Below are 21,530 nucleotides of genomic sequence, written 5' to 3'. Positions count from 1 at the left end.
AAGGGCTCCGTAAAGGAGGAAACGAGCGCTGCCGAGTCTGCTGGTCCCTTTAAGAGGCCAGGCTGGCTCTGCGGCGGCATCAGCTAACCGCGTGCCAGATGCAGCTCTGCGGTCCCTGTCCCCCGGCAAAAAATCGGAGCCGGGCGGGGCGGCAGGACCCTGCACAGGAGAGGGCGTGGTCCAGCGGGACCTGGGCGGAGCCAGAGCTGCAGGCTGCCGGTCAATGGAGCCGAGAAACCCGAGGAGACCGGTAGTGGGAGGAGCCACGAGGCTGTGGGCGTGGCCCAGAGCTACAAACTTCGGGGGCGGGGCCTCGGGCTCGGGAAGCACCGCAGAGTGTGGCAGGATAGGCGGGGCGACGGAGGGGGCGGGGCCTGTGTCTGCAGTGGGCGGGGTCCGCCGCAAAGGGGCAGTGCCGGCTAAGAGTCGTCTGCGAGCGGCTGCCGCGGCGCCTCCACAGCGTCTCTGACAGCCCCCGGCACCGGTACCCGAGACCCCCGCTACCTCGCGCGGCCGCCGCGGCCTCCATCGCAGCCCGAGTCCCGTCTCTTGCTTCGGCGCCCACATCCGGGGGCAGTCCGGCTCGCAGTAGCTGCGGAGGCCGCATCTGGCGCGCATCTGGAACCACCCGGCCAGCCGCTCTGGAGCCCGCGCCCAACCTGGCCCGGCCGCGCCGGGAGCCCTGCCCGGAGCTGGAGCCCTCCCTGGAGCCGAGGGCCCGGGGCCCTGAGCTGCGCAGCCGGCGCATGGTGAACTCGCTGCTGTTCGGGGAGATGGCTTTGGCCTTCGGCTGCCCCCCGGGCGGCGGCGGCGGCGGCGGGGGCTGCCCCGGCGGGGGTGGCGGCGGGGCCGGGCCAGGGCCATCGCCAGTGACAGCGGCGCTGCGGGACGACTTGGGCTCCAACATCCACCTCCTGAAGGGGCTCAACGTGCGCTTCCGCTGCTTCCTCGCCAAGGTGCACGAGCTGGAGCGGCGCAACCGGCTGCTGGAGAAGCAGCTGGAGCAGCAGCAGAGCGAGCGCGAGCGGCGGCTGCGCTACAAGACCTTCTCCCGCGAGCAGGCCGTGCAGACCGGGCCCGAGCTGCTGCGGCCGCTCGCACCCGGCAGCGGGCACAGCATCGGCAGCGGCGCGGCGGCCGGCGCCAACGCCAACGCGGTGGCCCTGGGCGGCCTGCCCCCCGGCGGCGGCTCGCATCCGCAGCACTACGGCCGCCTGCCCGGGACCATCTGGAGCTACACGCAGGTGCGGCGCACGGGCGGCGGCGGCGTGGAGACCGTGCAGGGCCCCGGCGTGTCATGGGTGCATCCCGACGGCGTGGGCGTGCAGATTGACACCATCACTCCCGAGATCCGGGCGCTCTACAACGTGCTGGCCAAGGTGAAGCGAGAGCGCGACGAGTACAAGCGGAGGTGAGTGGGGCCTCACCCCTCCTCCCACAGCTCCTGGGTTGGGGGTGTCCAGGTCGCCGAATGTGTGTTCGGGAGGGGCGAGTGGCAGCCGGCTGGTCTTAGCAGGTGGTCTGGAAGCTGTGTCAGCAGAGCGCCCTACGATTCCTTGGAAAACTCAGTTATCTAGTTCCAAGAATGGGGACGAGCGCTGACCATGCCGACCGCCTCCGAGCAGTCGTTAGACCAGGCACATTGTTTTCTTGGTGAAAAAAAAAATTGGTGTTTTAAGTGATCTCGTTTCCGTGGAATGTAGGACATTCCTATTTTTATTTTGTAGATAAGAAAACTGAGGCTCAGAGCGGCAAGTGACTTACCTAAGGTGGCTTGGTTAAAAAATGGTGCAGCCAGAATTTGAACTAATGATTTTAACACATCTTGGCTAGTCTCTCTCGCAGCCTAGGTATTTTCCCAAGGATGTAGGAGGTCAGCTCTCCTCCCTTCATGGGTGAAAAGAAACTCTTAATTAACCCACTGGCCTTTTGTTCTTTGAATTAAATGAGATCATGTATTTCAAAGTGGATAGATCTGTTCCTACTGGCTGGGGCTAGGGTCTGCCTTCTTCCAGCTCTGTAGGGTCCAGCTGGTTGTGTTGGATAACCAGACCAACAACAGAGTGGCCACAAGCTTTTAAAAATACCTCCCTTTACTCCTCTTCCTTCCCTCCTTTGTCATGAGTTATTGGGTCCCAACAAACTCAGCCCTAAAGGTCCACAGGAGGGGATAACCTTGGACTGGAAGACTGGGCATCGAATGGACCCAGACCACCATCTCTGGCTAGAGTGCAGGGCATACTGCCTGCAAGACTGGCCAGCACACTTCTGCCCAGCCCAGATTCCCTAGGTGGGAAACTGACATTGTTTCCTGTCTACCACCTGGCTGATAGTACTGTCTGCTCAGCTTTCCGATAAGAGGCGAGGGGTCTCTCTGGAGCATCTCAGACCTGAGTGGGTGCAGGGCCCTCTACTGTCCCAGCATGGGCAGCTCTGCATTGAGAGCCTTGGGTCTGAACTCCAGGGCTTGGAGGACGTGCTGAGAAGGGTCTTTCCTTCCATTTCCAACTGAGTCGTGGTGCTCACATGAGCACAGAAGTCTGCCCAGGGAGCTGGGCCTGGGTCTCCCTCCTTTTCCTCCACTGGGCGGGATTCAGATGCCAGCTGTATCACCTGCCAGTGAGATTGTTGAACCACTTGGAAGCCTGTTTGCTCATCACAAAAATGGAATAACGAAATCCACCCATAGTTGCATGAGTAGAGTGTAGGACAGTGATACCTTTTGGAGGGTATAAAGTAATCAAGTTGATGTTATTAAAGATGGTGGGCTCTTTGTCAAGGTAGCAGGGAGCAGATGCCTGGAGTCTCAGGTCTCTCTCATGGAGGGCCTGGTCTTCTGGGGTAGGTCTTATACCCTGCTGTACACCAGCTACTTTCCTCGGCCGGTTGTCTCTCTTGAGGACTTGAGAATGGCCTGGTGCCTTGCCGTGGGGAGGCCACCTTTCTGCCCCTTGTGGGCAGCTTCATTGGTGTGGGGTAGGGAAACAGGCCCTTGCTCTCGGTGATGAAACGTGGAGGGATGGGCCTTCTGTCTGCCGCTGTCGATTGTGTCCTCATGCCCCAGGCTTGTGTTGTGTTTATTTTATTGTGTGTTTTTTTTGCACCTGGCTGCTAAGGAGATGGAAAAACCATGCCCAGTCTTAAAGGGAGGTAGGTTGGTGTTGAGCAATGCTCTGTTTAAGTTGCACCCAGGGTGTGGGGTGTGATGTCAGCTTCTGGCGCTGGCCTGGAATGAGATGGGAGCTGCTGAGACAGGTGGAGTGTGGCTGCCTCTTCCCGCCCTCTGGAGTGTGTGTACACCTCCTCTTCCTCCATTCCTCTTCTTTTCTTTTCTTTTCTTTTCTTTTCTTTTCTTTTCTTTTCTTTTTCTTTTTCTTTTTCTTTTTCTTTTTCTTTTTCTTTTTCTTTTCCTTTTTCTTTTCCTTTCCTTTTCTCTTTTTCTTTTTCTTTTTCTATTTTTCTATTTTTTCCTTTTTTGTCAGTTGGGAAGATGCATCTTTTCTGAAATTGATTCAGAGCTCAAGTTAGAGTTTTCCAAAGCAAGTACACTTCCTCCCTTGGGCCTCAGTTTCTTGATCTGTAAAGGGAGAGATAGGTGGGCTGGCAGTGTGCTCTTGGAAGCCCCAGGCTTCCCTAGTGATGCCTCAGGAGTTCCTCAAATATGAAATACAATTTTATATTTAAAAATATGTTAAGATGTTAACATGGTCATAAAAACGTGCTCACTCACTTTTAGGTTCTTAACGTTAACTCACGGAAGTCTACTTACACATTAGCTTGTTAGTTGGGCTCGAGTTAGTCTCCCTCCTGCCTTCTCTAGTTGTTGGAAGAGTATTCTGAGATTACAAAACAAACTGCTAAAAACAATCCCCATTTGTAGCTACTAATCTGTGTGAGTCAGGATTTTCTTGAAACTTTGCTGCCAAAACTGGAGATAGAATTAAACGGAATGTGGAACTGTCATCCATGATCCCAGTTCTAAAAATTAATGGATCCAAATAGTCTCATCAACCTCAGCGGTTGAATTTACAATAAGTCACTGTTATATATTTGAACCTGCGATATAAATTTACATAAGTAACTTTCTGGTTTTACTTGGTTCTATATTCGGGTTTCTTATAAGAATTTTCTTTTGGGAGGAGGTGGGCATAGGATCGACTTTTTAAAAAGTTTAAAAACCACTGGGCTAGATGATCTCAAAGGGTCTTCCTAGGCTTTGACAGTATGTAAAACTGCGTTTGAGTTCCCAGACTACTTCTGATCTCCCGTCTATAAGAGAAGTCATAGTCTGAGGCATGAGACCGAGAAGTTTGCCTGGGTTGTTGGCCATCGAAGGCTCGGCTCCTTCTAGGATATCTAGCATGGAACCCCAAGCAGCAAGCAGTGGAAGGAGCCTGTGACAGGGAAGGAAAAGTTCTAGGGTTTCTCCAGGTTCACCTGGAGGAACTCGCAGCTCAGAGACCCCCAACTTACTTCCCCAAAGGGCAACCTTGGATGGGTAGCTCGGTGTTCTCCAGTTTGCAGGCCTTTGGGGTTCCACCTCCATAACTTGTGCCCATATCCAAGTTCCACTACCTGTATTATTTCTTATGTAAGGTATTTTGAACAGCTTTATTGAGGTATAATTTGCATGTCATAAACCCTCTCATTTTAAACATACGATGTAATGATTTTTAGTAAATCCACAGAGTTGTGCAACCATCACCACAATCCAGTTTTAGAATGCTTGCATCACCCCATAAAGATCCTTCATGCCCATTTGCAGTTAATCCCCGTTCCCACTCCGGCCCGGGCAACCACTGATTTGCTTTCTGTTTCTCTAGATTTCCCTTTTCTGTACATTTCATACGAATGGAATCATGTAGGACATAGTCTTTCGTGTCTGGTTTCTTTAACTTCAAGAATGCTTTTGAGGTTCATCCATGTCGTATAGCTGAATTCCTTTATGTTGCTGAATAATATTCCACTGTATGGATAGACCGCATTTGGTTTATCCATTCACCTACGTAGTCAGGAAAATTTAAATATAAAAAGTTAAACCAACTGCTGTGTATTACCTCACATCGTGTCATGTACCATCAGCAGTATAGGAATTGTGCTTCGGGAACACCGACCCAAACCGGAGCCCCTGGCCTGGGTCCCCAGCCCTGGCCCTCTTTGCTACTGTTTTGGTTTTGCCTTGCTCCAGCCTCCTCTGAGCTCTTTAGTGGGAGTGGGTAGGGGGTGGGTGGGGAATGTGATTGCCGAAACTGTAGGTTGTCAAGTGTTGATTTGGAAACCAAAACAAACATCTCTGCCCTGTCACCACCCAGTGCCACCAAAATATCCTGTTCTGAGTTTGCAAGCCAGGGGGCTTTTCCCTGGGAGATTCCTGCTGAATCTCTCTGAACTTTAAACAAGTGGAGTTTTTCTGAACTGGCATCCGAGAAGCGTCCAAAAGACCCAGACTCCAGATCTGGCTCTGCCACCACGCACTGTGTGACCTCAGGCCAGTTTCTGCTCTCTCTGAGGTCCTCCACCTTTACACGAGGGGGCCCCTTGAGGGGATCCGCCCAACTCGCTTTATACTTCCGCAGGGGCCTAGGTGAGAGCCGCGCTTTCTGCCTCCCGGAGTGATAGTCTGGGCCTCCCCCTCTCCTGCTCCAGGCCCAGTGTGCTTTGGGACTGGGTGGTTTTGTGTCCTCCCCCTGTAGGTTGCGAAGTGTCCCTGCCCCCTACTCAAGTCAGCATGAAGGGCTAAGTGTATTTTTTCACTAGTACCTGGGGTGATTGGAGTTTTGTTTGAGAACTAGGAGGGACCATGGTGGTCATTTAGCCTGGCGGTTTTCAAGTAGGCCCTTCAGAGCCCTGGATTCCAGAGCAGGGTGCCTTGGGGCGATTGTGGGGACAGTGGGAGGCTGAACGCCTGGGATTTAGCCCATGTCAACCACAGCAGCTCCATTTCCATGACGTTCAGATTGCTATTTTGAGGACAGTTCAATTGGAAAAGAGAGTTCTGCACTATAGAAAAACAAATAGTGAAAGAAATCTCTGATTCAGCTGAGATGGGGAAACTGAGGCTGGTGGGGCGCGGGGCTGACCCACAAAGCGTGGTGAGAGCTTTCATCACTTCGAAGTGATGCCCACATCATCTGCCCGAGGTCAGGGCTTGGCAGAGTTATGGCCACCGTTTTGTGTGTCTGCCTTTAAGCATTTTTTAAAAAGCCACTTTCAGGGATGGGAGGGACTTTTGTCACAGCTATTTCTGCTCATGATCCGGAAGGGGCTGGGCTGTCAGCCTGAATGGAAGGCTCCGAAATGGGATAGTGGGCGAGCCAGCTGGAGTGTCCTCTACTTTTTCCCATCGCACACTTAAGCAGGGTCCCGACTCTGACACTGTGTGACTCTGGACGATGGCTTGGCTTCTCTGGACTGCCTGAGCCACTCACTGCCTTCTGTAAAAGGAGAATAATGTCGCTCCCCTAGGGACTGGGAAGGAATAAATGAACTCACATGCTATGCACCCGGTCCTTGGTAGGTCCCTACTCTATCCCAGCCCAGCCTCCCACTGCCACCCCAGCTTCTGTCCCCTTCATTCACAGAGATTTCTCGGCACAGCGCTGGACTGCCCAGCACATCCATTTTGTGCTACTCTGGAAGGCGCCGAGATGGTGTTGGGGGCGGAGGGGAGAAGGGCTACTTCTTTGTCCAGCATCTAAGCAGGATGTTCTTCCTACTCTTAGCAGTTAGTTGATTTATGCCTCCGGAAATCTCTGGCCACCCTCCACCCCCACCCCCAGCCCTGTCTCCCGACCTCCTTTAAAAGAAACACACAGCTCCCCTCCATCTAGCTTCTCAGTATTCCACAGTCTCCTGGCCGGGCTGGCATTCTCTCTGGGGACAAATTTGGGAGGGATTTTTCAGAGCCTCAAGCTAGAGGGAGTGGAATGAGGTCCCAGAAAAGAAAAGGAAGCAGAAGCCTGAGACAGCTGACACTAAGGATTCTTCCTCTCAGGAATGCGAGGCAGGGCTTTTGCTTAGGCCACCGGATGCAAGCCCCCCCCCCCCCCCACAAAGCCTCCAGCACACACACACACTCACACTCACTCACACTCTCTCTCCAGGCCTGGGGCCTGCATCCCCCGCACGTGTCAGTATTTGAAGGACACAGAAGGACCTGAAGACGCCCTTTGCTGCAAGGCGATGCGTTGGCTGCCAGGGTAATTGATTTAAGCTGTGGCATGTATCAGTGACATCGGAGGCTGTGGGCTTTGCATTTGGAGTCCTGGCATTTGATCGTGTCACTGAGATGTAGCTTGGCTGGTGGTGTAGTTATTCCCCGTGTCATGGATGGCTGAAGGCCTGGGACAGCGAAGGAGGCAGCTGGATTGTCCCCACTGTCGGGATTAGGATGTGTTACTCTTCCCTGACTTTCTTCCCTTGGGCATTCCTGAGCGCCTACTACCTTCCCCATCATGGCACCCTACATGCTCCCCTGCCAGTTGTAAGCTCTGTGGCGGGGCTGGCTCCAGGTCCGTCTTCTTCATCTTGTACTTGAAGAGCCCAGCCAGGGCCTGGCTAGCATCTGCCCTGAGCAAGTATTTGTGCAGCGAGGGAGGGCTCTGTGCCTGCCTGCTGCGTGCTGATGGGCCCCAGGGGAGCTGAGAGATGTAAGGCACAGATGACATGGATGACACTATGTTTGGGGACTTGCAACTTGTGGAGGGAAGCGTTTGGACTTGGAGTCAGGAGACTGGCCCTCCGGTCTTGACACGTCAGTTCAACAAGTGTGCATGGGCACCTCTCGCCTGCTGCCGGATGCCGGACCGTGAGCATGGCAGTTAAAAGCTGAGGGAGCTCGGGCTAATCACTGTGCCTCTCTGAGCCTCAGTTTCCTCCTCTGGGGAAGGGGAATGCTGAACTCTGTGTCCCAAGGTTGTGGAAGGGGTACATGGGCTCATGCAGCTATAGCTCTTTGCAAAGGGTGAAGTTCAAAAAGAGTTACACAGCGAGATTTCACAGGGCAGAAGGGTGGGCGCCCTAAGGAGTGAGTGGTACTGGCTTTGTGAAGTGGGCAGAAGTCCAGAACCAGGGTGGAAGCCGGGGGGAGGGTGGTCCATGCCCTTGCTGACAGCATCTGGGGGTTGCGCAGCCTCTGGGCATTGCTGACTGCGAGGTACTCAGAAGATTCTAGGCCGGATGGAAGACTGGTGATTTCTGACGGTGCTGCTTGCCTGCCAGGGCAGTGCCCTCCCGTCCTCAGTGAGCACTGGCGCTTGGTTTCCTGGGCAGGATGTGGTTTCTTACTCTAGATTCTGGTACAGGAGAGGGTAGTCGTTACCCAATGATAAATCTGGTAAATGCCTCTGGTTCCCTCAAAGGGCTATGGTCTGACTGAGTCCCCTGGGTGGTGACGTGCAGCAGCTAGAGCCCCGTGGAGTCCAGGTCGTGGTCCTGGCTTGCCTGTGGGGTGACCTGAGCTTCCAGTTGTCCACTTGGGTGGAGACAGTGGGAAGATGGGCTTACTCAGTGCGCTCTGAAGACCCTTCTCTCTAACTGTATCAGAGCAGTCTGAATTTCGCATGTGCCATTTAATCTCTTGGACCTTAGTCTGTTGCTCTGTAAAATAGGGATAAGGTTTCTTGTGAGTTCTGCTTCCCAGGGTTGATGAAAAGGGTCAATCGACATCATGGAGTGTGAAAGCAGTTTGAAAAGGTTTAAAAATAAATCGTAATGACTTAACAGCCTATTAATAGAGCACCTACTATGTGCTAAGCCCTGTGATGACTCCTTTAAATAAGAAATTTAATTATTAGAGCAACCCCCAGAGGTGGGAATTGATTATGCCCATTTGACAGGTGACAGGTTCAGAGAGGTGAAGAAATCCGGCCCTGGTCTTGCAGTGAGTCCAGTCTGGACCTCCAGACCCCAAGTTCAGTGTTCTTCCCAGGGGGAGATGCAGGCTGGCCTCATCCTGCGTCACCTGAAGGATGATGAAGGCTGGTCCAGGGTGCAGAGGCAGCCTGAGGCTCTGTGTCTCCCCACCACCTGTCACAATATCGCTATGGTGGGTGGCCGAACAGGAGGTGGCTGCTGCCCTGGGAAGACTTCCTGCCGTCACTTTAGAGTAATTCTTTCTGAAAAGCCAATGAATCATTGGCAATGGAGGACAGATAAGGCTCTCAGGCCACCCTACGGGACCATTCAGTCCCCCGGCTCTTTGGAGATGATCCTGGTGGGGGTCCCACTCTGGGTAGCAAGGAGTTCCTGGTCAGCCACAGGGGACAGTACACCTAGGCGGGTGGGCCTGGAAAGGGGACGCGGAGCAGGGAACACATATTACCGGCACTTGCCATGTGATCTGGTTTAAACCTCTGGCGAGTCAGCAGAAGAGAAACCAAGGTTCAGGGGGAGAAGTAACTTGCCTGAAGTCACATGGCAAAGCTGGGGCTGGATGTGGGTTGCATTCTCTGAGTTTGAGCTCCCTTTGCCATGCTGGCACTAAGCTCTCCTGGGGAGGGACTAAGGTTTCTCACCAGCTGATAAGCGGGAGAGAGCTTCCCACATTCTGGTGGGGGGAGAGAAATTGGCCTCTGCCCTGGTCTCTGCTCCCTAACTTACTTTCGCTTCTGTTTGGTGCCGTGAACTTTGCCAGGGTTCCCCGGGGCTTGTCACAGTCATCTGTGTCTCTTGCTGGGGAAGATGATCCTGCTGGGTGTGGAGGTCTGAGAAGCCAAGTTTCTGTTCCCTTGACAGTGGCTGGGCACCCACCGCACCAGACACAGACCCTTCCCTTAGGAGCTCAGAGTCTGGGGACACAGGCAAATGTGACAATGCCATGTGACAAGTACTTGTTCCAATAGTGCCCGTGCATACTAGGGGCACAGTAAACATTTCTTTGTTAATTTATTAAACAATTATATAGCATTTATTCTTTGCCAGGCTCCATTCACAGCAATTAACATTGTATGTATGTAACCTCATAATAACCCTATGAGTTGGGCACTATTATTAGCCCCTTTCGGAGATGCTGAAACTGAGCCACAGAGACAATGAGGGAACTGGGCCAAGACACAACTTGTGAGCAGGAAGCCAAGATTTTAACCTGGGAAATCAGGCTGCAGATCCCACCCAGGAAGGGGCATGCCCGATGCCCGTGGTGTTCATGCCCTGGGCCTCAGAGAAATGGGAGTCATAAATCTGACCTCACGGAGCCGTTTGGAAGATTACATGAAGTGATGCCCGTGGAAGCACTTTATCAACTGTCAAGTGCTCTGCAGTGGGGACTAAATGATTGGAAGCCCTGGGCCCTGCCCATGCGGCTGTTTCTTGTCCAACTTCCCATGCAACCTAGGGCTGCTCGAAGCTCCATGAGACGTCCCATCCTCTCCTCGCCTTTATAGTCATACTTCCTCTGGATTCTGAGACAAGCTGTGATGGGGCGTTGGACAGAAACCTGCAAAACGAGACAGCTTGGAACAGAGCGCTTGTGTGGAATTTGTAAGCTAGGGAGAAAGGAAGCCGAAGAGTGTTTCCGCTGCTTATCAGCTCCGTGACCTTGAGAGAGTCATTTGCTTCTCTGAGCCATGTTTCCTTATCTGTCAAATGGGGACAGTCTCACTGCATGGACCGCATGAGAGGATGAATAGGACGATGTAGCTCAGACACCAGTGGCTGCTGTGGCAATTATTAAATGAGGCTGAGGGTTCTGGGGAGAGAAGCAGGGCCAGGAATCGGATGGCACTGGGACCCTGGCCTGGCCAGGAGCCCCTCCACGTGGCCGCGCTGGGTGGGGGGCTGTCGCCATGCTGTCTCTGAGATGCTTGCTTGGAACTCTCTGGCCTGTGTGCTCCGACTTCATATATGCGGATTCACACAGCCCCCTGCTTGTCTGCTGGTCTATGGAGAGACGCCCCCGCAGTGGAGACACTGCCTTCTGCCCTCTTAATTGGCCATTTTTATTACTTGGGTTATTTAAGACGGTTCTTGGCTGGCTGCCGCCTGTTCACTGTCTTGGGGGAGGGGAAGAGCTGCTGGTCCAAGTGGACCTTGTGAAATTCCCAGGCAGACAGGCTCCTCTCTGGGCAGGGTGGTATATCTTCCCAGGGCCTGTGGCCTGCTGTGACAATGGGCAGAAGGCCATCTGGGGTGCAGTGGGGAGAGTGGGACTGGCTTTGGGGAAAGCTTGTTGTGAGGTGAGACCATAAGACCAGAGAGCCTTGGAGGTCTGGGTGGGAGCCTGCTGGGACCCTGTGGTGCCTGAAACCCAGGGATTCTGGAAGGCACCTGAGCCAGCTTAGGGACCAGTTAAGGAAGGCTTCCTGGAGGAGACATCACCGGAGTTGCGTTTCGAAGGTCCAGCGAGGGTTTAAGGGGGAAGCGTGCCCCGGGTAGAGAGAACACCTTGTGCAGAGGCCTGGAGGTGAGATTGCCAAGCGGTGCCTTGTCGCGAGCCTGCCCGCCCCTGAGTCTGGACGCGGACGGAGCCCGGCCTGGCCGCTCTTTCTTCTTCGCCTCCTTGTCCTCCCGCCCTCCTTGTGGCCTTCTTGGCTTTCCTTGTTCTGTTCGCGATCACACGTCCTCTCTCATTTTCTGTTTCCCTCTTTCTTATTCTGGGCTCTGCCCCACTATGGCTGGCTTTCTCACCTCCTCCCTGTCCCCCGTGCGAGGCAGGGGAGGACTGCGAGGGGGGCCCTATCCCCCACCCCTCTGCCGGATACCAGGCCTCGGTCGGGGCTTCTTTGCTGCTGGGGCTTTGTGAGCCTACGTGTGTGCGTGTGCGTGTGAGCACGTGTCTGGGGGCCTCTGTGTACGCCCTGTGTCCTGGCTCAGGATTCTGCCTCTGGTCACCCGGACTATCTGTACTGCCTCTTGTTCATCATGGTGCAGGGCAGGGGAGGCTGCTGGTGAGAGGGATGGATAGCTGCTAGGTTGCGGAGGTCAATGCTAGTCACGGGGGAACTCGGTCCCTCACCTCCCATTAAGGTCTGGGCCCAAGATTAGATGCAGGTTGGGGAGTGGGGGCTGGGAGGCTAAGCCGCTCACCTTGCCTCTCCCCTTACCTCTCCCTTCTCCCTTACACTTTGACTTCCTCTTAACCTCTAGCAGGCCCGAAGGGATCGAGGTGCTCTCCGAAGTCATTTAACCCAGTGGTCCCCAACCTTTTTGGCACCAGAGACCGGTGCTCCTGTGAGAATCTAATGCCTGATGATCTGAGGTGGAGCTGCGGCGGCGGTGCTAGCAGTGGCGAGTGGCCGCAGATGCAGACGAAGCTTCGCTCGCTTCCCTGCCGCTCACCTCCTGCTGTGCCGCCTGGTTCCTAACAGGCCACTGATGTCCGTGGCCCAGGAGCTGGGGACCCCTGATTTGACCCATCCTCCTGCTTCCAGGCAGCGTCATTCCCCTATTATCCCAGAGGAGTAGGTGTGCCTTCTGTCTTGTTAAAAACACCTTCCGAGGGTTCGGCCTTTATTGTTTTATATTTTTCTCTGCTCCCCTACTCATATACTCATGACCATTTTACAGATGAGAAAACGGAGGCCCAGACAAGCAGAGCAGCTCCCTGGACGTCACACAGCCAGTAAGGGCTGGAACCCAGGTCCCCTGAGCAGGTTTTCTTTGAAATCCTTGAGCTAAGGGATCCCTCCAGGGGCTGCTAGTCTTTTAAGGAAGGGTTTTGAAAACTCCTAGAGGCCAGAGCACTTGAAGAGAAGAAGCCTTTGCAAAGGTGTAACTCACAGCCTGTCAAGTGGAGTCCACAGGGCTAAGCCCTACCTGTTGGCCTGACATTCAGGTCCTCAGTGCTGGGCTCAGACAGGGCTCTCTTGGCCTACAAAAGAATCGTCCGAGGTCACCATGGGTTTGTCTCCTTATAACCAAAGGCACTTTCCCTGGCCTTGGCTCGGCCTTGGGGTCTTGAGGTGTTGGCTGACTGACCTACTGTCCCCATCTGCCATTCACATGCTTGACTGTGTCATTGCTCTGTGCCTCTATTTCCTTCCGTATCATATGGGATGACGACCCTCCAGGGTTGTTGAGAGGCCTGGTTCGGTGAGGGCCATTCCCACTCCCTTTTCTCTGGGGCGAGCCCTGGAGTCGGAAGGTCTGCGGACTGCAGGAGCTGGGCGAACCGTGACAGCTGATCCTCCAACCCCCACAGATGCCGTGTCTCCTGGGTCCCCAGGCTGGGGCTGGGACCTGACAGTAGTGGGTACTTCTGGATCTGAATACAGTTTCATATGGAAAATCCTAATATTAGACTGAAAATGGGTTTATACTTGCTTTCTAAGAAAATACTAACATGTAAAGCATCAGGAGTTATCCAAATTGGGGAAACTAAGGCCTAAGCTCAGCCAGCTAGCGGCAGAGCCGGGATTAACTTGATGCGGAGTTCAGGGACCCCCAGCTCATAGGTGGTTCCTTTCTGTGCCTCATGGCATGATTAATCCATTGGAATAAAAAGGAATTGCTTTGTTCGCTCTTCCCTGGGGCACACTGTCGGCTCGTGACCTGGCCTTCACGCGGTGGAAGCTCCGACTCCGGCATGAGGCTGCCTGGGCTCGTATGACCAGAATACGGATTGTGGGGATGACAGCCTTAGCTCACAAGGTTGTAGTGAGGATTCGGTGCAATGGTGCGTGTCTCGTGCTAAGTGGGGTGCTGGCCCCTTAGCTGGTATTGCTCTGTCTGTCCCTCCTTCCCAAGCCTGGCCCTCCCCAGCCCCCAGGCCCGTGCAGTGAGAACCACTACTCCCTCCCCCTTCCGGACACAGGCCGCCCTTTTGTGTTCAGGGCACTTCCTTTCCTCAGCAGGGCAGTCTGCCCCACCAGCGGGGAGGTCACCTCGCCTCCCCAGCAGACTGTCAGCACAGGGTCACTGGGCAGGCAAGACCTAGTCTTCAAGACTGTGTCCAACAGAGTGTGTCACTTGGAGCTTACTTATTGGAAAGTGGTCTTGAATGGGGGAGTCTGTCCTTGGCCCTGCCTCCTAGCCTCCTTGTGGGGACGTGGAAGCTGTCTCGGGAGGTCACGTCCCTGGCCTGAGATCTCCCTGTGAGGCAGAGGCAGAGCTGGGATTCCAGCATGGGTCTGGTTGACTCTTCTAGAGTACTTCCTGTCACACTGATGGGCTCAGTCTCCCAGGCTGAGAAATGGGCCACCCTTTCCTGGTGTTGGCATTGGCCCTGGCCCTTGGGCTGCGATTTGAGAGTTGGAAGTTCACGTCCTGCCTGACCCCTCAGCAGGCAGCAGGGCAGCTGCTCTTCCTTCTGGACTTCCCTAAGGGGATGGGAAGATGGCTTCCGGGTTCTTGTCCAGCCCGCAGACTGCCTCTGTGAGGCCTTGTGGGTGAAATGCTCTCCCAGACCTTGGCAGAGAGGTGATGTTGCAGGCCGTCCTGGCATTGTTTTTCCAGGGTTGACGTCAGGGCAGCTGGTTTAGGGTTTCATCTCTGAGACAAAGGCGGCTTTGTAGCTTCTGCCCAGTTTACATCCAGGCGCATCACCCCCCCAAGGTGGGAACGAGGTGGAAGGGATTGTGGCGCCCAAACACGGGAGGCCTGGAAGGTTTGGCTCTTCCTCAGCAACTCCAAGAAGAAAGCAGGATCTCCTAATCCCATGATACTCATCTCACCGTTTCCTGAGAGCATCCCATGTGACCAGTGCAGCTCAAACTTCATGGATGTGTTCTCTAGACATCATGACACTCCTGAAGAGCGGCTGTGGTCATACTCGCTGATGAGGACACAGACTCGGCAGCTGAAATGACTTGTTACTTGTCACAACTAGAAAGTGGCAGAGCTGGCGTGTGGATTAGATCCCTCTGGCTTAAAAGATCCCCACGGGGTTTCACCACTGTACTTCAGAAATCCGAGGTGCCCTGGGGAGAGGCCAGAGCATGTAAATCTCATGGCTTCAGCGACAGCTTTCGTTTCTATTCTTGGGATTCAGAGATGGGTCGCTATGCTTGGAGGGTGTGCTGTCTACGGAAGTGCACATCTGTAGTGCACGTGTATGTACAAGTTATGAGAAAGGATTGGACGCTGAAAGGTCTGCAGTCATGAGGAAGGGATTCTAGGGAGGCCTTCTAGGTGGGTGTAAGAGGTCATTCCAGGGGTCGCCTCCAACCTTTTGCTCTTTTTTAGGAATTACCTCACTTGATTATTCACCCATCTGTCCATCCGTCCATTCATCCATCCATCCACTCATCTACCCACCCATCTACCTGCCCACCCGTCTGCCAGTCCGTCCGTGTGTCCATCCATTCATCCATTCATTCATCCATCCATCCATTTATCCATCATTTTCAGGACCCTTGTGCTCAGGACTATGCTTGGGCCCTGGTGATGTTGCTGCAGGGACCAGGAAGGCACACTCGTGTCACTAGGCAGCTCGCAAAATGACTGTTAAACGGGAGCTGGAAGAGGCCTTAGAGATTGTTTAGTTTCTATCCCAACACACAGGGTTTTTCAGAGAGGAGCAGTGACTTGCCCAAGTTTACGCAGCTAGCCAAGACTCACGGCCAGGTCTGTGGACCCCACCCCTATGTTCTCGCCTCTCTGCTGTGCTAATTAGATAGCTCCTCTCCTGGCCAACAGCCTTTTGCCCAGCCCTTCCCTCCTTGGCTATTTTGATGTGTTCTTGGCTTTTCTGGAGTTCTCTGCGGGCTTTGTCCTGAGGGACATTCAGAGATGCTGGCTGGACCAGCATGCAAGACCCAGATTGGGGCTGAGCTTGGCCGTGCTCTGCCCTGAGGTGATGCATTTGTCCGTTCCGCACGTCAGGTTGGCTGGACACCCGAGGGCAGAGACTCTGAGGCCCTGCTTTACTGTTCCTTGTGGACACCAGCTTGCTGTGCTCTGGGGGTCACTAGAGGTCATTTGCTCCTTCCTCACCTTGAGGCTAGGACCACTTCAGATCCCACCTAAAGATCTTACTACCCCAGAATGATGTTCCATAGCCTTTCCCTAGATATGCCTTCCTGTGTCGCCGCCTTTTTCCTTCGGGAAATACTTCCTGGTCTGTAGCCCCGATCCCGTATGCTGCATTCCCCCCGCTTAGCCTTCCACACAGTAGGAGCATGGATGGACATCAGCTGCCTGGTGACCACCCTTCCCAAGTTCTCTAGGAAGCACCGGCCCCTCCACCCCTGAGGCTTACTCTCTTCCCGCCTGAATCCCTCTTGACTCACACGCACCGGTTGGGGCATGCTCTGCGTAGAAAGAATCTGGCCGGTCCCTTTAGAATCCAAGTTCTGGGACAGAGGCACATTCTATCCCTTGGAGTCATGGAATGCTCTGAGGCGGAATTGGCCCCGGAGCCCAGGGATCACCCCTGTCCCACATTTCCCGATGGAGAAACTGAGGCCCAGAGAGGCTGAGTAGCACGTCTACGGCCATTCGGCCAGCCTGGTGGAGTTGAGTCTTCTCCTTCACAAGGCAGTGCTGTTTCCAAGGTTTGGCCAGGGACTGGGTTTTCCAGCCCGATAAAGGTGGCTCCAGACAGTGTCCAGGAAGCAAAGCAGCTGGCTCCACCTGGCTCCACAGGGCTCCCCGGCCTCGAATCAGTGCCCTCCTCTGCTGGCCCTCTGGTCAGGCAGATTCCTGGTGGTCCTCAGAGCTGGGCAGCGGCCTCTTCTACTCTCACATGTCCCATGGTAGCTGCCCTGACTCTTTTTTGGCCATGGAGTGGCCCCTCACTTCCAAGGGTGGAGGACAGGAGGCCTGAGTGTATGATCGTGGATAAGCGGCCAAGGGGACCTTAATTCCTGTGGCTGGGGCAGCAAGGGGTTAAGCAGTGCTGCCTGCTGGGGCTGGACTCCCAGCTGGTGTCCTGGACCCTCAGGCCAACCAGTCCATCTGGCTTGACAGATGCCACATGGAGTTCCATCTGTCCCAAGGCAAAGTCACCAGAAGGAGGCCTTTGTGGGCCTACTTGGGTGGGCATGGACCTGGCTGTCTGTCCCTAGCAGGCAAGGCAATTTGGGGAAGGGGCCTCCACTGGGCAGTCTGCCCTGGGGGTGGCTGGCCTACTGTCTCCCAGAGGCAGGAGGAGGGAGAGCCTGAGTTCCCAGGAGTAGCGAGGGCTTCCTTGTGCAATGGGTCTAGGAGGTGCAGGGACAAGCCCAGGGTCACACGGTGAGTCAGTACAGGCAGAGTGGGACTTGTACCCAGACCCTACTCACTGCTCCACCCACCCCATGGCTCCAGCTTACAAGTTCATTCATCTGATAAATACCAGTTGAGGGCCTACTCTGTGCTGGGCACTTGGAGACTCTGACCATCAGACAGTACCTCAGTCCCAGTGAGGGGAAGAGGGAGTCCAGAGGACGGAGCCTCCGAGGGGAGGAATGGCACACCCCAGCCAGGCCCAGGACCCCGGACCTGGGAACATCACCCTGCCCCCACCTCGCCAAGCAACCAGAAGTGTGAGCCAACTTGCTAAGAGGAGCAAAATAATGTTAGATGCTCAGTGTTCACCATCGTGTACAAGCCTCGGCGAGGCAGGTATCGTTATTACCTCTATCTTATAGGTTAGGAAACCGAGGCTCGCGGAGGTAATGCCACTTTTACCAGGTCACCAGCTGGGAAGTGCTCGAGTCTGTCTGTTTGACATCGGAGTGTTTAGGTGATATCAGAGGGGACAAGGGCCCCGGCATGGGTGCTTCCGTTCCCCCAGGCTGCTCCTTCTCTCCCTGTCTTGGACCGTCTTGTTTTTGGCTTCTTGCTGAGTCCAGGCAAGGGATCGTGTGTCTGGAGGATCAACCTCAGGGGCAAGAGAAGCCCTAATCGGGTTTGTGCTGGTCCCTCGTCCGGGCTGGGGGTTGCTGACTCTCTGCCTCCCCCTGGGCTGGGCACCTGGCAGGATCCAGGCAGCTTGGGGGACTCATTGGGATGATTTCTAGTGTTCAAAGGACTCCCTGCCCATCTGAGAGCCCCAGAGGCTGGACCAGGCTGTAGGGGGGACTTCATTTCAGGGGCCACAGCCAGGGCCGAGAGGGGCCTAGCCTGGAAGCACAGGGTGGGGGCCTCTGTACTTCGCTCTTGGGGGTCATGCAACTTAGAGTCCACCCTGACCCCCAAGAGGCTGAGGTACATGCTCCCTGACCTTCTCCCTCCCCTTTCGAGGCCACCTGGTGCAGAGAAAGGAGCCCCAGCTTTGGTATTAGAGAGCCCCATGTTCTGATCTAGTATCTGCCATCCCACAAGGAGGCAGGTGCATCTAGTGGTTCTGAGCTTGGGCTCTGCAGCTGGACTGCCTGGATTCGAGTCCTGGCCCTACCACTTTCAAGCCCTGTGACCTTGCACAACTTGCTTCCCCTCCCTAGGCCTCGGTTTCCTCGTCTGTAAAATGGGCGTGCTGTTAGTACCCATCTCATAAAGTTGTTGTGAGGATTAAAGGAGCTAATGCTACCTGACGCTTTCTCATGTTAACTATTATGATTATGCGACCCTGACTAGTAATCTCTCCTCCGCAAGCCTCGGTTTCCCCGTGCGCAGAATGGGGGTGAGGAGAAGAGAGGCTCCAATAAAGTACTCTGCCACGGGCTTTACCGTCACGGAAGGTCCTCCGGGCGTCCACTCCATTTCATTCCCCCTCCTCTCTGTAGGGAATTGGCTTTTCTCTCCTCTGAGTCGGGTACCCCATCTCCGTGAATAGGAGGGAGAAACGTGTGTGTATGAGTGTGTGTGTGCGCGCGTGCACGCGTGTGATGGGGGACACCCCAGCACCTGTCCCACTGGTTCACATCAAGGTGAATGTCAGGAGCTGCACGACAGCAGGAGGCTGGTATTAAGTAATGAGTCTGTCCCCTTGAGCTGTGTTTAGTCACTAATCCCTCTCTTGGTGCAGGTAATTGCAGTCTGGTTACCTGGCCCAGCTGTGCCTGGAGCCTTCCCAGCCAGTTATGACAATTAGGTTGGTGCACGTACGGGCTGCGCCCACCACGTGCACAAACCCATCCTCAGTTGCACAAACCCATGTGTGATTAATTGGTTTCCTGGGTCCTTGTCCCTCTTCCCTCCTTCCTCCCTGGTGGTTACTCAGGAATGCCCTCTTTCCTGGAGACAGGGTAGCGAGCGCCTGGGCTCTGGTTCCAGAACCGGGTTCCAGCCCCTACTCTGCTGCCGCCTGTGTGACCTTAGGTACGTCACTTCACCTCTCTGAGCATCAGACATCTCAATTACAAATGGCCTGGACTTCTGAGCTTCCCCTTCAGACATTCTGGGATCCCATGTTCTGTGATTTTTTTTTTTTTTCACAAAGCCTGATGGTGCTTGCAGATCCTCATTTAATCCAGACGGGGTCCTTCTTCCCCATTTCACAGATGAGGAGACCAAAACCCAGAGAGTGACTTGCTCAAGGCTGCAGAGCCTTAAACCCAGGACGGGGTGCGCCAGCTCCTCCCAGGTGGGCTTAGCCAGGCCGCCGATGACAAGGGGAGCTTGGAAGACAAGGCAGTCAGCCCAGGGTCTCCGGGCGAACAAGTGTGCCCTGAGTGAGTGAGCGGCGTGGCTTTGATGGAGGGATTAGACTGAGCGGCAGACCCGCAGTGCCTTGCATTTACCTGCGGGCATGGTCACTTGGAATAAACAACGGAGAGATCCAAAGTGCACATTAGGTTTCCAAAATAGCCTTGGGAGTTGCTAGTTTTCCTCAAAGCTGTAAACATATATCTGGGTGGGGCCCCTAGCCTCCTCGGCACAGACCCCCTGGGCCTTCTGGTTCTTGGCCTGGGTGCCCAGACCCCCTGCTGGTTTCTGGACTCAAGCAAGAGCTGGAGCCCTGGGGGGTGCTGATTGCCAGCTGGCACTAGTGATGGGGTTTGATAGAGGTTTCTGGGGTCTTGAGAGGCCTGGAGAGAAAGGCGTGGGGTGGAGAGCTATGAGCACCAACCTTTCTGTCGTCTGTCCCATGTGAGGTGAGCCCAGGCATGGAGGTGAGTGAAGATGATCATTGGAGGAGAGGAGCAGAGCTGGCAGGGACTCTGCAGGTTGTCGGGGGAAACTGAGGTTCTTGGGGAGGGGCAGACAAGGAGGTCATGTCCAAGGCCACGCAGTGAGTCAGTGTTGTACTGACTGTAGATTTGGATCTCCTAAGGAAGGGCCTGGAGTTGATACTCAATGGACCCTTTATGCAGCAAACATTTATTTGATGCCTCTGTGCCAGGCTCCATGATGGAGTAGCAGCTGGGAGCCAGAGATGGGCCTGATCTTCCAAGAGCCGAGTTAAGCAGGGGGGATACATAGGTGAACAGATAACCTCGGTAGTAAGAGGGGCACCTGATCTTGACCGTGGATTGGGGAAGGCTTCGTGGGAAAGGTTCACATAAGCTGGGCTTTGAAGTTGGCATAAGGTGAGGAGGAGAGACAGAAGTGACAAAGGAGACATGGAGGGTGGACCTTCTGGGCAGAATATAGAGCACATGCAAAGGCCCTGGAGGTATGATGCCACCTGGGCTGGAGGCTTGTGGGGGATTCTGTTTCGTCTCCCCCGACCTTAGCATGTGGCCATGCTCCGGGGCTCATCGCACACCAGGTGGGAACTTCTACCCTTTCAGAAAACAGATATCGGGTCCCTTTCTCCAGATGAGCCCAATCTCTCAGCCCTCACTCCTCGGGTAAGGCTGCGTACCACTGCAGAGACAGTGCAGAAGGGCAGTACTCAGGGTGAGGTCTTCCTCCGTGAAGCCTTTAGACTAAGAGGGAAACTGAGACACAAACCAGTGTTTTCGCAGGAGCTGGGGTGACGACCGAGGGTCCCTGCTTTTCCTTGGCTCCCTGGGCAGCTGTCGAAGCTCCGGCAGCTGCTGAACCCCTCAAGAGCACAGCGTTGTCACACGCGACACTTTAGAGCGGCAGGCAGCCTTTTCTGAGTTCACATCCTTGACCCAGCAACCCACTCTACAGAGATAACTGGACAAATATGCAAATATGTGTGTACTGAGAAGTTCTTTGCAGTGTGTAGATTTCTGGGATTTGTGAGTGACAGTGCAGGACCCATTAGGTCAGTGGTCTAAGGGAGCGGGGAACAGGAAGTTAGTGTTTAATGGGGGCAGAGTTTCAGTTTTTCAAGACGAAGGGTTTTCGAGATGGATGATGGTGATGGTTGCACAACGATGTGAATGTTCTTGATGCCATTGAACTCTACACTTGAAAATGGTTAGGATGGCAAATTTTATATTATGAGTATTTCACTACAATTAAAAAAAGAAAAGATGAAGAAAGAGACCGAGTGATAAGTCTCCTCCAACCCCCTAGCCATGTGGTTCCCTCTAGATGCAAGCACTGTTTTTGATGTGGTGGTAGAGCCCTGCTCTCCTCCCTTCTGCCCTGGGTACCAACGGGCAGGGGCATCTCAGAAGTGGCTTCTTCACTCGTGAGCTGAGTAAAGATGGCGCCCGGCCCTGAGAGCCCAGGGTGAGCACCTCCCTCCAGGGCACGAGCCGCCGGTGCTCAGGTCTTCCTGGCCTGTTGGGTTGGAGGGAATGAGGACCCGAGGCTGGGGGCTGGAGGGCCCTGGAGCTTCCCTCCCCTCCGTCAGTGGGAGGAGGATG

At 54.5% G+C, this 21,530-nt stretch overlaps 1 protein-coding gene across 2 annotated transcripts in view; it reads left to right on the top strand.

Annotated features, from left to right (window-relative positions):
- Nucleotides 1-417: 417 nt before the first annotated feature.
- The window catches only part of IFFO2 (intermediate filament family orphan 2), a 46,786-nt gene continuing 25,673 nt past the window's right edge, over nucleotides 418-21,530 (top strand). Inside the window, exon 1 of one of the 2 annotated variants that reach the window (XM_016128352.2) lies at nucleotides 418-1,411. In XM_016128352.2, coding sequence (XP_015983838.1) covers nucleotides 747-1,411 — 665 coding nt within the window. In that variant the 5' untranslated portion in view covers nucleotides 418-746. The remainder of the gene's footprint in view (nucleotides 1,412-21,530) is intronic. The other variant, XM_036229269.1, reaches the window with a different exon arrangement.

This window comes from Rousettus aegyptiacus, unplaced genomic scaffold (genome assembly GCF_014176215.1).
Source record: "Rousettus aegyptiacus isolate mRouAeg1 unplaced genomic scaffold, mRouAeg1.p scaffold_m13_p_1, whole genome shotgun sequence".
In the NCBI taxonomy this organism is placed as follows: domain Eukaryota; kingdom Metazoa; phylum Chordata; class Mammalia; order Chiroptera; family Pteropodidae; genus Rousettus; species Rousettus aegyptiacus.
The sequence above is the reverse complement of the archived record's forward strand: the minus strand, read 5'-3'. Positions and strand labels throughout refer to the sequence as shown.